Source organism: Quercus robur, chromosome 2 (genome assembly GCF_932294415.1).
Source record: "Quercus robur chromosome 2, dhQueRobu3.1, whole genome shotgun sequence".
NCBI classification, from domain to species: Eukaryota; Viridiplantae; Streptophyta; class Magnoliopsida; order Fagales; family Fagaceae; genus Quercus; species Quercus robur.
Genome location: NC_065535.1, coordinates 27568069 through 27581709, shown reverse-complemented (window position 1 = coordinate 27581709; position 13641 = coordinate 27568069). Strand labels below are relative to the sequence as shown.

The 13641-nt window shown below is 39.7% G+C and overlaps 1 protein-coding gene across 1 annotated transcript; it reads right to left on the bottom strand.

The window, feature by feature from the left end:
* Positions 1-10580: 10580 nt before the first annotated feature.
* LOC126696962 (uncharacterized) lies at positions 10581-11066 on the bottom strand. The gene has a single exon (XM_050393743.1). It carries the CDS (start codon positions 11064-11066, stop codon positions 10581-10583), a length of 486 nt encoding a protein of 161 aa, XP_050249700.1.
* Between the last annotated feature and the right edge of the window lie 2575 nt (positions 11067-13641).

Here is a 13641-nt window from a genome sequence, read left to right as displayed (position 1 = left end):
TGTATATTTAGATATTTAACGCATCTACAATCTTAGCTTACACTCTTTCTTTCTGAGCTATGGATATCCTGTAGAACTTTGGTTACATGAATTGCAGGTGGGTGGGGCAAGTCCATTTCACAAAGTGATTTTTTTTTTTTTTTTTTTTTTTTTTTTTTTTTTTTTTTTTTTTTTAATTCCATAAGAGAGACTTCATGTGAGGAAGTATGAAGTTCTATCATGTGGTGCATTCTTTGCAAAAAAAATTGAAATACTCTCAAGTGCCACACAGAGATAAGAATAAATTAAATATTAACTTTTTATTTTATTTGATTCAATGTTTCAAGACTTTTTTAATTAAAAAATAAATATTCTTTGTTTTCTTTGCATCAATGTTTTAAATATTTTCCTCCTTCACATATACACACAAAACTTTTTGCATTTCAATTCAACATCTTCATGTCCTGCACTTCTACTCTTTTATATACCACCTACCCATAGTCCTTCATGTCATCCCATGTCAAATACACACAAACAAAAAATGATGTTATTTACCTTCAATCTTTTGACAACAACTACCTAGCTCCAACATTATTGTCTCATTATTTTAATCTAGTGAAAGGGGCTTGCATTTTATATTGAGTGATAGTAGTAATTACGATTTTGATGTTAAGGTCAAATGTTGTGGACTTATAGATCTTGTAAAGCCTGTGATTGACTGTGGGTGTTTGAGATGTTGATGTAGGAAAGCAATAAGTTTATTTTGTTTTAGAATTAAAAATAAATAGAAAAATACATTCTATATAAACTTTTATTCTGCAATATTCCTCCAAAATTGCTTTTTTATTTCTCATTACTTGAACTAAATAATTATAGTGGACATGCGTGTGCAATTTATAATTTTTGTTTCTTATTATGAAATTAAAATAGAGCTTCATCCGAGTATAGGTTTGTAAAAAATTTTAGCATCTATGAACAATAAGGTTGTATATACACAACTAGCACTAGCATTCGGGGATGCAAAAAGGTGTCTAGCCATTTTACAACCTCAAAATATACTTTATCTATTTTACCATCTTGTTTTATAACTCACCCAACATCCCAATTTCTATTTTTACATACAACTCATTAAAATAATATAAACTATACCAACAAATAATTTAAACAAATCAATTCTCTCTCTTCCATCCCATCTCTCTCTTTCCTCTCGACCTTTTTGTCTCTCTTTCCTCATTAAAATAATATATATATTTTTTACATCCTTCAGAATAGTTGGTAAAAAAAAAAAAAAAAAAAAAACCTACCCTCGGATGTGGCTAGATTTTGGGTTTGGGTTGTTGATTGCTAAAATAGTAATCGAAGGGTTTTTACACTCCTAATGCTGATATTACTGTTCATAAGTTGTAAACAAAAATATTGATATTTTAATCTCTCTCATACTTTAAAAGAGAAATATAATTTTATTTATTTATTTGATAGTGTAGTTTATATTATTTTAGTAAATTATATGTAATAATAGATATTGCATTAGTTGTAAAGTAAAATAGTAAAATAGATAAAGTATATTTTGAAATGGTAAAATAGATATTTCTTAACAAATCCCAATGCTAAGCTCTAGCTTAGTTTTTAATTTAGAAGTTTGAAGTTTCCATCCTCGGCTCAGTATTCGTAACGTATGATATGAGTCTGTTTTGTGCAATTATTATAACACAAATTCTAAATAAACTTTTTTGACTGTATGTAAAGTACTCAGCGTGTAAAATGTGTGGCATCGCGAGTGGGGATGACAAATTGTTTTGGTTCGTACTCGAGTCGATAGCGAAAGTAAAATCTGTGTGTGTGAGAGGCGCATGCAAATTAGTCGTGGACGAATGGACAATTAATAAGCCCATAGGGTACCTCTCTGTCTCTCTCCGACATGTGTGATTGCGACTGGTACTTGTGGACAAGAAAATTAGGTTACTACTGAGGGAGAAATATATGCATTTCCTAAAGAGCAAGAAACGCAATCGCTTTTTTGAAAGATCCACGTCGCGATCAGCTTTGCAATCAGTTTTGTCATGTCAGCGTCTGTGTCCAAGGCTATTGCTTTTCTGTTACTTTTACTTTGACACTTCCGTTTGCTAAACGTTCTTCTGGCATCTATTCTTTGGTCTTTCGTCTCACTTCACTTTGTTCTTGGCGGATCAACTCTCTAAGCTTGTGGTCCCTTCGGGGGACATCCGATGAAATTAGAACTGTTCAAGCTTGTGGGAGCAGTGTACGCGAGGTGTGGCGCGTGTGGGACCCGATCCTATATTCCCATGCAGTAGTTATATTTATTGTATTATCAACCAAAAAAGGATTAATTTATTGCATTTGTATAGGAAGAGATACGTACATTATGAATACTTAATAAAAAATAAAAATAAAAACCCTTGTAAGGACTAGAATTAGACCCTCAGCCCAATAAAAATGGATGATAACCCAACAAACCCAAGATAATATATTTGTTAGAGAGTGGATTTTATAGATAAAAGACTTAGTAAATCAAGTATGGGTCACAATAAATTGATTCGTGCCAGAAAGATAAGAAAACACAATTTGAAGGGAATAACACTTCTCGATCAAGTCTGAAAGTGAAGTGTTCTTATATTTACTCAAACTTTTTCTAAGTACAATTGTACAAGGAATTCTTTCTTTTCCTTTCAAATTCCATGCCCCATTTTTTCACAGGGACCGTTTCCTTGTATAGTCCTATTCTTTTCAATCACAACCTTCCACTTGTTGATCATGTAGGCGATCTTTTGGATGCTTGTCCAATCAGAAACCTCCTAGAAGCTTTGTGAGTAACTGTGAACTGAGATATCCTTGCTCAGGGGTCATTTCCATATACATGCGGTCAGTTGGTTAGGTGCAGAATATTTAATGTGGTGGTAACAGCCTTCTTCTCAAATATTTCTTAGTTTACTGTGGACTCCTTTATCTGAAGCTTATCCTTAAAAGTATGGTTGCCTCTGGCACGATATTCTCTAGGTGACGGGGCTCCAACCTTCCACAACGCTTCTCGAGAAAGTTTGGATCCTCGGGAGACACCATTTGTTCGTTATTACTTGTCCTTATCTTCGACCCATTGACCCACATACTTATCTTACTGTTTGACCATTCTCGAGTATGGCCCACGGCCCAATACTCCTACTCGGCTCATTTATCCCCACAATAACCCTCAAATCCACATTTTTTCTCTTCTGAGGAAAGTGGGGTTTAGATTTTGGTTTCCAAACTTCACACGCTCAGTGAACATTCCCACGTGGTAACGTCTTTTCACCTACTTTGTACACATTCTTGATGCTTTGGCATTCACAATGCCCCATTAATTGCTTCACACGATGCTTTGTCTCCCACGTTCTACAGTGCAATGAGAATCTTGCAGTAGATATTTTCCATGGAAATTCAAGCGGGAACTTTCCCGCTCATCTTCTCTTCCTATATAAAGTGTGCGGGGAATATAAATTCTCCATTTCTTTGAATCTCCAATTTCTCAAGAAGCGGTTTGAGGTGCTCTTTTCCTATTTCTCTGTAAGTACCCTTTAGCTCGTATATTGACTTTTAGAATCCTTTCTTCCTCGGCCTCCTATTCTCCACCTCACTCTTCAACAGTCTTCTCTTACTTCTTAGATGGGTAGGTTTGCTAGCTTAGTAGATACTCCTGAGGGTATAGAAAGCTTTAAGGCTTGGTACAATATCCCACCTGGGGTCTCTATATGGCATTGCCTTCTTAGTGAATGGCATGCTCTAAGATCAGAGGGGGATGCGGTGATCCATATGATCTCCTTTATAGAGGGAGGAATGAAAATCCCTATGGGGAGGGTGACTAGGGACTGATTGCCCATAGACTTTGCCTAACCCAATACTCCCTAAACCTATTTAGGATATTAGGTAGTGTGGACGCCTTTAATGAAAAGATGGGGGTAAACCTCACTCATCATGACGTCAACTGGGTGTATAACTGCCAACACCTTAAGAGTATGGGGTACTACCTCAAAATTAGGGTCCCTGAAATCAGGCTTATCTTGTGTCTTCCCGAATCTAACAAGGGCATGGACCAAGATTTTTTAATAGTCTCGGGTGAGTGGTATGATGGTCTTCATTGTCCGACATGAAAGAGGTAACCAGGTGGGGTGCTTTAGGTTTAAGTACCCTTGCTTTTCTTTTCTTTTTACAATAAACACTTTAATTTCATGGTCTCTTCTTTCTTTTCTTATAGTTCAGAGATATATATATATTTTTTTATAAAGTCCCTTTTGTAATTATACTTTTGTTTTTCGGATTTCTGCAGATAAGAATTTCACAGCCCCCAATTTCAACTTTCTTAACGAACCCGATCTCACTAGGATACTCTGATCCGAGAACTTTCTCCATATGAACGGACAGCTGCGCGCCGCTCACGTCATCCTCGAATATAAGCCCATCTTGTCCAGTTTTCAGTCCCCCAAGTACATCATCAAGGCGAAGGATCCCCGGTTGCAGCAAATCAACATCGCAATACCTGGGTTCCTTACTAGCTCTCCACCTAAAGGTACCCACCAGGTTGGGTTGCCCACCCAGTGCATTACCAAGGAAAAAGCAACCTCCTCACATTCAGCTCCCGAAGAAGAAACAGTTAGAGTAATTGAAGTTCTAGACTCTTAAGAAGATTTCGAGGTCTTTGATCAATCGCTTCCTACTGAGTCTCCAAGTGCCACTTTCACACATCTACCTTCTGCTCAAGTGAGTAGTAGCCAAGAGCCATCTAACGTTCCAAAAGTCATGGTGCTCCAACGCAAAAAGAACACCAACCTCCTTGAACTTTTGGAATCACATACAGGAGGGTATACCCTCGAGGTAGCTGTCTAACCTTGACCTCCTACTCCCCTTCCTACTCATACTTCCCTTTCTGAGCAGGCAGAAAAGAAAAGGAAAAGGGAGAAGAAAGGGAAAGAGGTGTCCGAGGAGGGTGAAATTGCCCCTAAGGACCTCGAGTCCCAGAAAGGAGCAAAGGTCCCTAAAGGGGCATAAAGGAAGAACACACCAGAAGGCTCGGGTGTGGACATGGTCGCAGATTGCCGCCCTAGGATTCCAGTCTGGAATCTTACGCTTGAACTGGATGGGGCCCCACTCCCTTTGGATTCCCCCATCAGGGATTTTCAGAAAGGGAAAGCGGGCTACGTTGCTGATGCCCTGGAACAACCTCTGCTTCTACCTTAGGACATGGTCGACCTGAGAACCTTGGAGAAGCATGAAGTTTTCCTAACCCTGAAAAGGGACCTGGCTATGGTACATAGCTCAATTCATTATCTTGCAAAAGTTATTTACTTATTATTATTACCTCTTTCACTTGAAGTGTTTAACTTACTTTTCCTTCTTCACATTGTTATCTTCTTTCTTTCTTTTTTTAGGCAATCCAGACACAAATATCGTCGAGGAATGAATGGACCGTGCCCATGCCTAGCTGAAGGACGAGGAGTCTCGTCGCATTTTTGCTGTTATGACCTTGGTTGAGGATGAGAAGAGAATTAAAGAGCTCAACACAAAATTGAATAAGGCAGATAGGGAAAGGAAAAGCGCAGAAGCTGCTTTGGCCAGTGCTGAAAAACAAGCTGAGGACCAGCGTCAGTAGTTGCGTAAGGCTGAGGAGTAACTAGTGATTACAAGGGAGCAAATAGAAGCTCAAAAAAAAAAAAAAAAAAAAAAGCCTGGAAGAGAATGAGGAGACTATTGCTCGAGTTGAGCAAAATGGCTATGATATCGAGGTTAAAGAGACCAAAGACACTCTAAGAGCCCAAGTCGGAGGAGTTTACCGAGGTTACTGCCTTTAGGTATGGACCGAGGCATTGAACCTGGCCGGGGTGGGTGCTTCTTCAAACTTAAGGAAGACGGAAAATATCTTCTACCCTCTAACATTGTGCATAATAGCCCAACCCAGCTCCCAGACAACTACTGCTCCTAAAGCGCCCGAAATTGCTGTTGATGCTAGTACCCTTAAAGCCACCTTAGAGCCCTCTAAGGAGCCTGGTAAGGAAAGCATAAAGGCCAAGGGAAAAGTGGCAACCAAGGACAAAGCACCTAAATAGTCTAAGCCTCCACCAGCCAAAGAGGCTTCCAAGGAAAAAGAGGTAGCCAAGGACAAAGCACCTGAACCTTCTTCTCAGTTAGCAGCTAAGGCCGACCCCCCACCACCTGCTAGTAGTTAGGGCATTGTTGCTCCAGCTTGTATTTGTCATGCACTTCATGTTTTTTTTCTTTTCTTTTCTTTTGAACATGTACTTCCTCTGCCTTACCAAGGCATAATTTAATGAAAAATTTTATTTTTCTCTAAGTACCTGCTACTTATGCATAACTTGTATTGCTAACTGTCTACTACTAAATATGGTTAAGCATTCAAGCATGAAACAGCACTGTAGACCCCAAAGATTAAAAAACTAGCATAACACTGTTCCAGTATACTTACACAATTCAAGTAATTAACAAGCTAACACTTTAGTAAGTGAATAGCACTAATGTGTCTAATGTGCACAATCCGATGAGCCATGCAGGGTCGAGATTTTATTGAATACTTGAATAAATAGAAAACATTAATTTACTCAAGGTATGTGGTCCGATGAACCAAGCATGACTAAAGTTCTGTTTAATACTTAGGAAAATAAGAGGTATTAATTTACTTAATGTATGTAGTTCAGGGAACCAGGCATGACCGATGTTCTGTTTAATACTTATACAAATATGAAGCGTTAATTTACCCAAGGTATGTGATCCGAGGAACAAGGCATGACTGAGGTTCTGTTTAACACTTAGAAAAATATGAAGTATTAATTTACCTAAGGTATATGGTCCAGGGAACTAGACATGACCAAGGTTCTGTTTAATACTTAAACAAATATGAAGCGTTAATTTACATAAGGTATGTGATCCGAGAAACCAGGCATGATCGAGTTTTTGTTTAACACTTAGAAAAATATGAAGTATTAATTTATCCAAAGTATGTGGTCTGGGGAACCAGGCATGATCGATGTTCTGTTTAACACTTAGAAAAATATGAAGTAAAGGTATGTGGTTCGGGGAATTAGGCATGATCGAGATTCTGTTTAACACTTAGAAAAATATGAAGTATTAATTTACCCAAGGTATGTGGTCTGGGGAACCAGGCATGACTAAGGTTCTTTTTAACACTTAGAAAAATAGGAAAGAACGTAGGCAATAATAATCAAGATAAAAGACGGCAAGATTGCATTTCATTAATAATAGTACCTTTGAAGGTTATTTACATTCCACGGATGTGGTACAACATTTTCATCTAAATTTTCCAAAAGATAAGCTCCTATCCTGGCCATCGAAGTGATGCAGTATGGCCCTTCCCAGTTAAGTCCTAGTTTTCCCTAATATGGGTTCTTTGCAGTTCCCACCACCTTTCTCAACACTAAATCTCCCAATGCTAATGGTCTAACCTTCACTCCCATATCATATTCCTGCTTGAGCTTTTGCTGATAATGTGCCAACTGGATCATGGCCACTTCTCTTCATTCGTCAATTAAATCCAGGTTCTACTATAGTAATTGATCATTGTTGTCAGGAGTGAACATGCTTATCCTTAACGTCATAAACCCAATCTCCAAAGGGATCATGGCCTCGGAACCATATGTCATGGAAAATAGTGTTTCCCTAGTTGAACGACGAGGAGTTTTCCGATATGTCCAAAGAACATGTGGGAGCTCTTCAAACCATCTACCATTTGCTTCATCTAACCTTTTCTTAAGCCCACTAACTATAACCTTATTAATTGCTTCAGCCTGCTTATTCCCTTGCGAATAGACTAGGGTTGAGTATCTATTCCTAATGCCAAGCTCACTACAATACCTCCTGAAAGTTTTGCTGTCAAATTGAAGCCCATTGTACGAGAAAAGAGTATGGGGAATCCCAAATCGGGTAATAATATTCTTCCAGACGAACTTCTTGGCATTAACATCCCTGATATTAGACAACAGCTCAGCCTCAACCCATTTTGTGAAGTAATCCGTTCCGACAAGAAGTTGCCTTCGGTTTCTCATAGCTCTAGGAAATGGCCCTACAATATCCAAGCCCCATTGTGCAAATGGTCATAGACTAGACAAAGGATTCAATACACCCCCAGGTTGATGAATGTTTGGAGCAAACCTTTTGCACTGATCACACTTTGTAACATAATCTTGTACTTCTTTTTGCATACTTGGCCACCAATAACCCTGAGTAAGAGCCTTATGTGACAACGATGTACCTCTTGTATGACTTCCATAGATTCGTTCATGTAGTTCCTCCAAAAGTGGCTCCATTGCCTCGGGATGGACACAAAGTAAGTACGGCCCTAAAAAAGAGCGTTTATACAGCTTCTATTCCTCGGACAGCTAGAAACGGGGAGCTTTTCTTCATATCTTTTCTGCCTCCCCACTTTCAAGAGGTAATGCTCATTCTTTCAAGAATAAAACTATGGGGTCCATCCAACTGGGATCAACCCTTATTTGGTATACTCTGACTTTCATCACCTCCAACTCGACAGGCCTTACCAAATCCTCGACGAGAATAACCCGAAGAAGGTCTTGCCCGGAAGAGGTTGCCAAAAAGTCTGCGTGAGTATTCCTAGTCCTCGGGACCTACTATATAGAGAAAGACTCAAACCCAGATTATAATTGTCGAGCTTTACCCAGATATCCTTGTATCCTTTAATCCCTGGCCTTTAGCTCACCTTTAATTTGCCCGACAACTAACCTTGAGTCAGAGAAGACCTCAACAACTTTTCCACCTAGTTTCTTGATCATAGCTACCCCAGTCAACAAGGCTTCATATTCAGCCTCAATATTAGTGGCTGAGAAGCCCAACCTCAAGGATTTTTCAATAGTAATTATATCTAGAGATACTATCACTATCCTCATACCAGACCCCTTTTGGTTAGCCGCCCCGTCAACATAACGCTTCCATGTTGAACATTCCTGGACCGCAAGCTTCGCGACCTGCACTCTTGTTGATTCCCCCTCCTTAATGACACCTACCCTGGGTGTTCAATGAATTCTGCTACTAAGTCCGCAAGAAACTTGTCCTTTAATAGCGGTACGAGGCATGTACTTTATGTCAAATGCCCCTAGAATCGTCCCCCACTTGGCGATCCTTCTCGTATAATCACACCTTCAAAGTAATGATTATAGAGGAAGTTGAGTGAGAACTGCCATAGTATGTCCCTGGAAGTAGTGAGGGAGCTTTCTCATTGCTTGCACTATGGCCAAAATGGCTTTTTCCAATGGCAAATAACGGATTTCTACCTCTTGTAAAGATTTGCTCATATAATAGACCGGTTTCTGCAATCTAGCCTCCATTCTAACCAAAACTAAACTCATTGCATAACATGTTACTGCGATGTAAGCATAAAGAACCTCTTCCTTTTCTAGCCGAGAAAGAATAGGTGGTCAAGACAAATAATCCTTTAACTCTTCAAAGGCGAGGTTACACTATTCAGTCCACTTGAATCCCTTCTATTTGTGAAGGAGCTGAAAAAACGGTTTACATCTATTTGCTAATCGAAAAATAAATTTGTTCAGGGCAGCAATCATCCTAGTCAACTTTTGTACTTCTTTAGGATTCCGAAGTGGTCGTAAATCATTTATGGCCTTAATCCAATCAGGATTAACCTCAATTCCATGGTGCGTGATCATATAGCCCAAAAATTTACTAGAGCTATTGGCAAAGGAACACTTTGAAGCATTGAAACACAACTTATGTCTCCTCAGTATCTCGAATACACTTTTGAGATCATTCAAATGCTCGGCTACAATCTTACTCTTCACAACCATATCGTTGATGTAAACTTCAATATTCTTTCCAAATTAAGAATTAAATATTCTAGTTATCATCCTCTGGTAAGTAGATCCAGCATTCTTCATTCCAAAAGGCATTACTCTGTAGTGATAATTCCTAGTAGGTGTCATGAAAGCAGTCTTCTCCTGGTTAGCCAAAGCTAATGGTATCTGATGATACCCCTAGAAGGCATCCAAAAAGCTCATCTGAAGATGACTGACCGTAGTGTCTACCAATTGGTCTATCTGAGGGATTGGGAAAGGATCCTTAGGGCAAGCTTTATTCAAGTCGGTAAAATCTATGCAAACTCTCCACTTTCCTGACTTCTTCTTCACCACAACTGTATTGGTCAGCCACTCTGGGTAAAAGACCTTCTTAATCGCCCCTAGACGCTTAAGTTTTATTATTTCTTCCTTAACAGCCTCTGCATGTTCTTTAGAAGAGCGTCGAGGTGGTTGTTTCTTAGGGGTCATAGTTGGATTGACATTCAAATGATGACAAATGAAATTCGGATCCACCCCAGGAGCTTCATAGGCACTCTAAGCAAATACATCAATGTTCTTTCTAAGAAAAGCCAGCAACTCCTCCTTCTCTCGAGGAGGCAATTAAACTCCAATCTGGAATTACTTCTCAGCATCAACATCAATAATAACCTTCTCTAACTCCTCGCACTTCACTCCTCCATTTACAACATCTGAGGATGTTTCTACTTCTATTAATTGCTACAAGGCCCTTTTTGTGGTGGCCGAGAATTCATCTTCAGACTAGTGTTTGATAGCTACGACTAGGCATTGCCTTGCCATAGCCTGACTTCCAATCAACTCTCCAACCTCGTCCCCAAAGGGATATTTCACCTTCAAATGCAAAGTCGAAGAGACAGTCCTCATAGCATGAAGCCAATGTCTTGCCAAAATAGCAGTATATGGTGAATAAGCATCCACCACAATAATACTTACTTCAACCACCTCTGACCTTGCTTGAACAAGCAGCCTAATCAGGCCCTTTGGGATAACAGTCTTCCCGTCGAACCCCACTAGAGGGGAGTCGTAGCTACCTAGATCCTCGGGCTTCAAATTAAGTCCATTGTACAGGTCGGGATACATGATCTCTACACCACTACTCTGATCTACCAAGATCCTCCTTACAACATACCATTCTATTCGAAGGGTAACCATTAAGGCATCATCAAGTGGTTGAACTGTTCCCACCTTATTATCATCAGAAAAACTCAAGGCTAGTCGGACTTCCATTCTCCCTCGTTTAGACTAAGGGACTGAGTCCTCGGTACATGGTTGTGCTATGGACATAACCCCAGATGGACATGCTCCAATCCGACCTGGGCTACCAAAATAACACTGATTGTTCCCAAGGGCGGTCTCGAGGAAGACTCCCTCTGATACGCCGACCCAATCTGACTTTCCTGTCTAGAAGGCTAGTGCAAAAATTGTCTCAACTTCCTGATCTTGACCAGTTGCTCTAGATAGTCACGTAAAGTTCTACAATCTTCTGTAGTGTGTCCATGGTCTTGATGATATTGGCAAAAAAGACCCTGATTACGCCTTGTGGGGTCACCCCCCCATTTAATTTGGCCACTTGAAGTATGGTTCAACCTTTATCTTCTCAAGAATTTGATGCATAGGCTCCTTGAATACTGTGTTGACCACTTGGGCATTAGGAAACCCAGTATGTCCAGTAAAATCTCTCCAGGGTCGGTTGTTATTACACCTTTCAGACCTAAAGCCTCTTCAATCAGGGAGAGCCACTTTTGCCTTCCCCTTCCCTTGTTGCTGATCATCCTCGACCCATTTAAGTTTATTAATCTATCCATGAGCTGACGCATGCTTTGCGCTAGTTTCTTTGTCAAGGATTTCCTCAATTCATGCTCAGTAGGAAGGCCAACCTTAAACATCCTTATTGCCACTTCTTCAAAATCTCCATCTATCTCATTAAACGTCTCCCAGTACCTATCCGAGTTAGTTTTCAGTGTCTCACCTTCTATCATCACCATGGACAACAAGGAATCTAAGGGATGAGGAACCCTGCTACATGTAACAAATCAGCCTCGAAAGCCCTGGTGAGCTCTTGAAAAGATTCAATTAAGCCTTCATCCTACCCATCAAACCACCTCATTGCGATAGGCCCCAAGCTAAAGGGGAATACTTTACCCATCAAAGCCTCATTCCTTGAATGAACAACCATCCTTTGATTGAATTGACTAACATGCTCAACTAGACCAGTCCTCCCATTGTAAATGGTAAAAGTGGGCTGCACAAACCAACGAGGAAGTTTGGCCCTGTCAATCCTTCACATTAACGGTGATTTTGAAATCTGGCACAAAGCCCTACTCATTAGGTCATTCTCTAAGCTCCTATGGGTCAGACTTTTACTCCTTTGCTTATGATACCATTCCTCCTTGTAGGAAAAGGATTCACTAGGAGAGGTTCTTGACCGTGGCCTGTAACTGCTATCTTCCCCCGATTTTGATTCGGAGCTTGAAGGAGATGCCATTCTCTATTTACGACGTAATTTTCTGTGCAGATGGTTTATCTCCAACTGGAGATTCCTATTTTCCCATGCGACACATGACTCTCAGTTCTAGAATGACTCCTACTAGTATGAGTCGTATGCAGACTAACTTCACGATCTTTCCTCCGTTCTATGTTAAGAAAATGGTCTTGACGTTGAGATCTCACAAATTCTTCTTAATTTGGTCCTGAACCCACCATGACTAAACAAGATTACAAGTGCTTCCCTGTTTCCCACAAACGGCGCCAATTGTAAGGACTAGAATTAGACCTTTAGCCCAACGAAAATGGATGTTGGCTTAATAAGCCCAAAACAATATATTTGTTAAAGAGTGGATTTTACAGGTAAAAGACTCAGTAAATCAAGTATAGGCCACAATAGATTGGATCTGTGCTAGAAAGATAAGAAAACACAATTTGAAGGGAATAACACTCCTCGGTCAAGTCCGAGGATGAAGTGTTCTTATATTTACTCAAGTTTTCTCTAAGTACAAGGAGTTCTTTCTTTTCCTCTCAAATTCCATGCCCCATTTTTCACAAGGACCATTTCCTTATATAGTCCTATTTCCTAACCTTCCATATGTTGATCATGTAGGCGATCTTTTGGATGCTTGTCCCATCAGAAACCCCCTAGAAGCTTTGTGAGTAGCTATGAACTAAGATATCCTTGCTCAAGGGTCATTTCCACATAAATGCGGCCAATTGGTTAGGTGCAGAACATTTAATGTAGTGGTAACAGCCTTCTTCTCAGATATTTCTTAGTTTACTGTGGACTCCTTTATCTGAAGCTTATCATCAGAAGTATGGTTGCCTCTTGCACAGTATTCTCTAGGTGACTAGGCTCTAACCTTCCACAACGCTTCCTAAGGAAGTTTGGATCCTCGGGAGACACCATTTGTTCGTTATTACTTGTCCTTGTTCTCGACCCATTGACCAATATACTTATCTTACTGTTTGACCATCCTCAAGCTCCCTTATATCCTCGAGCATGGCCCACGGCCCAATACTCCTACTCGGCTCATTTATCCCCACAACCCTTATGAAACATTTTTAAGCAAAAATTTAGAAGTTAAAATACAAAAATCGCCTTGATTCTTGGGTTAACATTAGTTAATACCAAGATTATTTTAAAAATATCCATATGTTTTATCTTGCTCTATAAACATAAAATGCATTTAACATTATTTGAAATCTCTTGCTTTCTTAAGTTCTTTAATTTCTTTCAACAACCTGTCTTAACTCTTAACTACACAAGTCTGATTATAGGCAATTATGTGTGTGAGGATTGTATAGAAAGCCA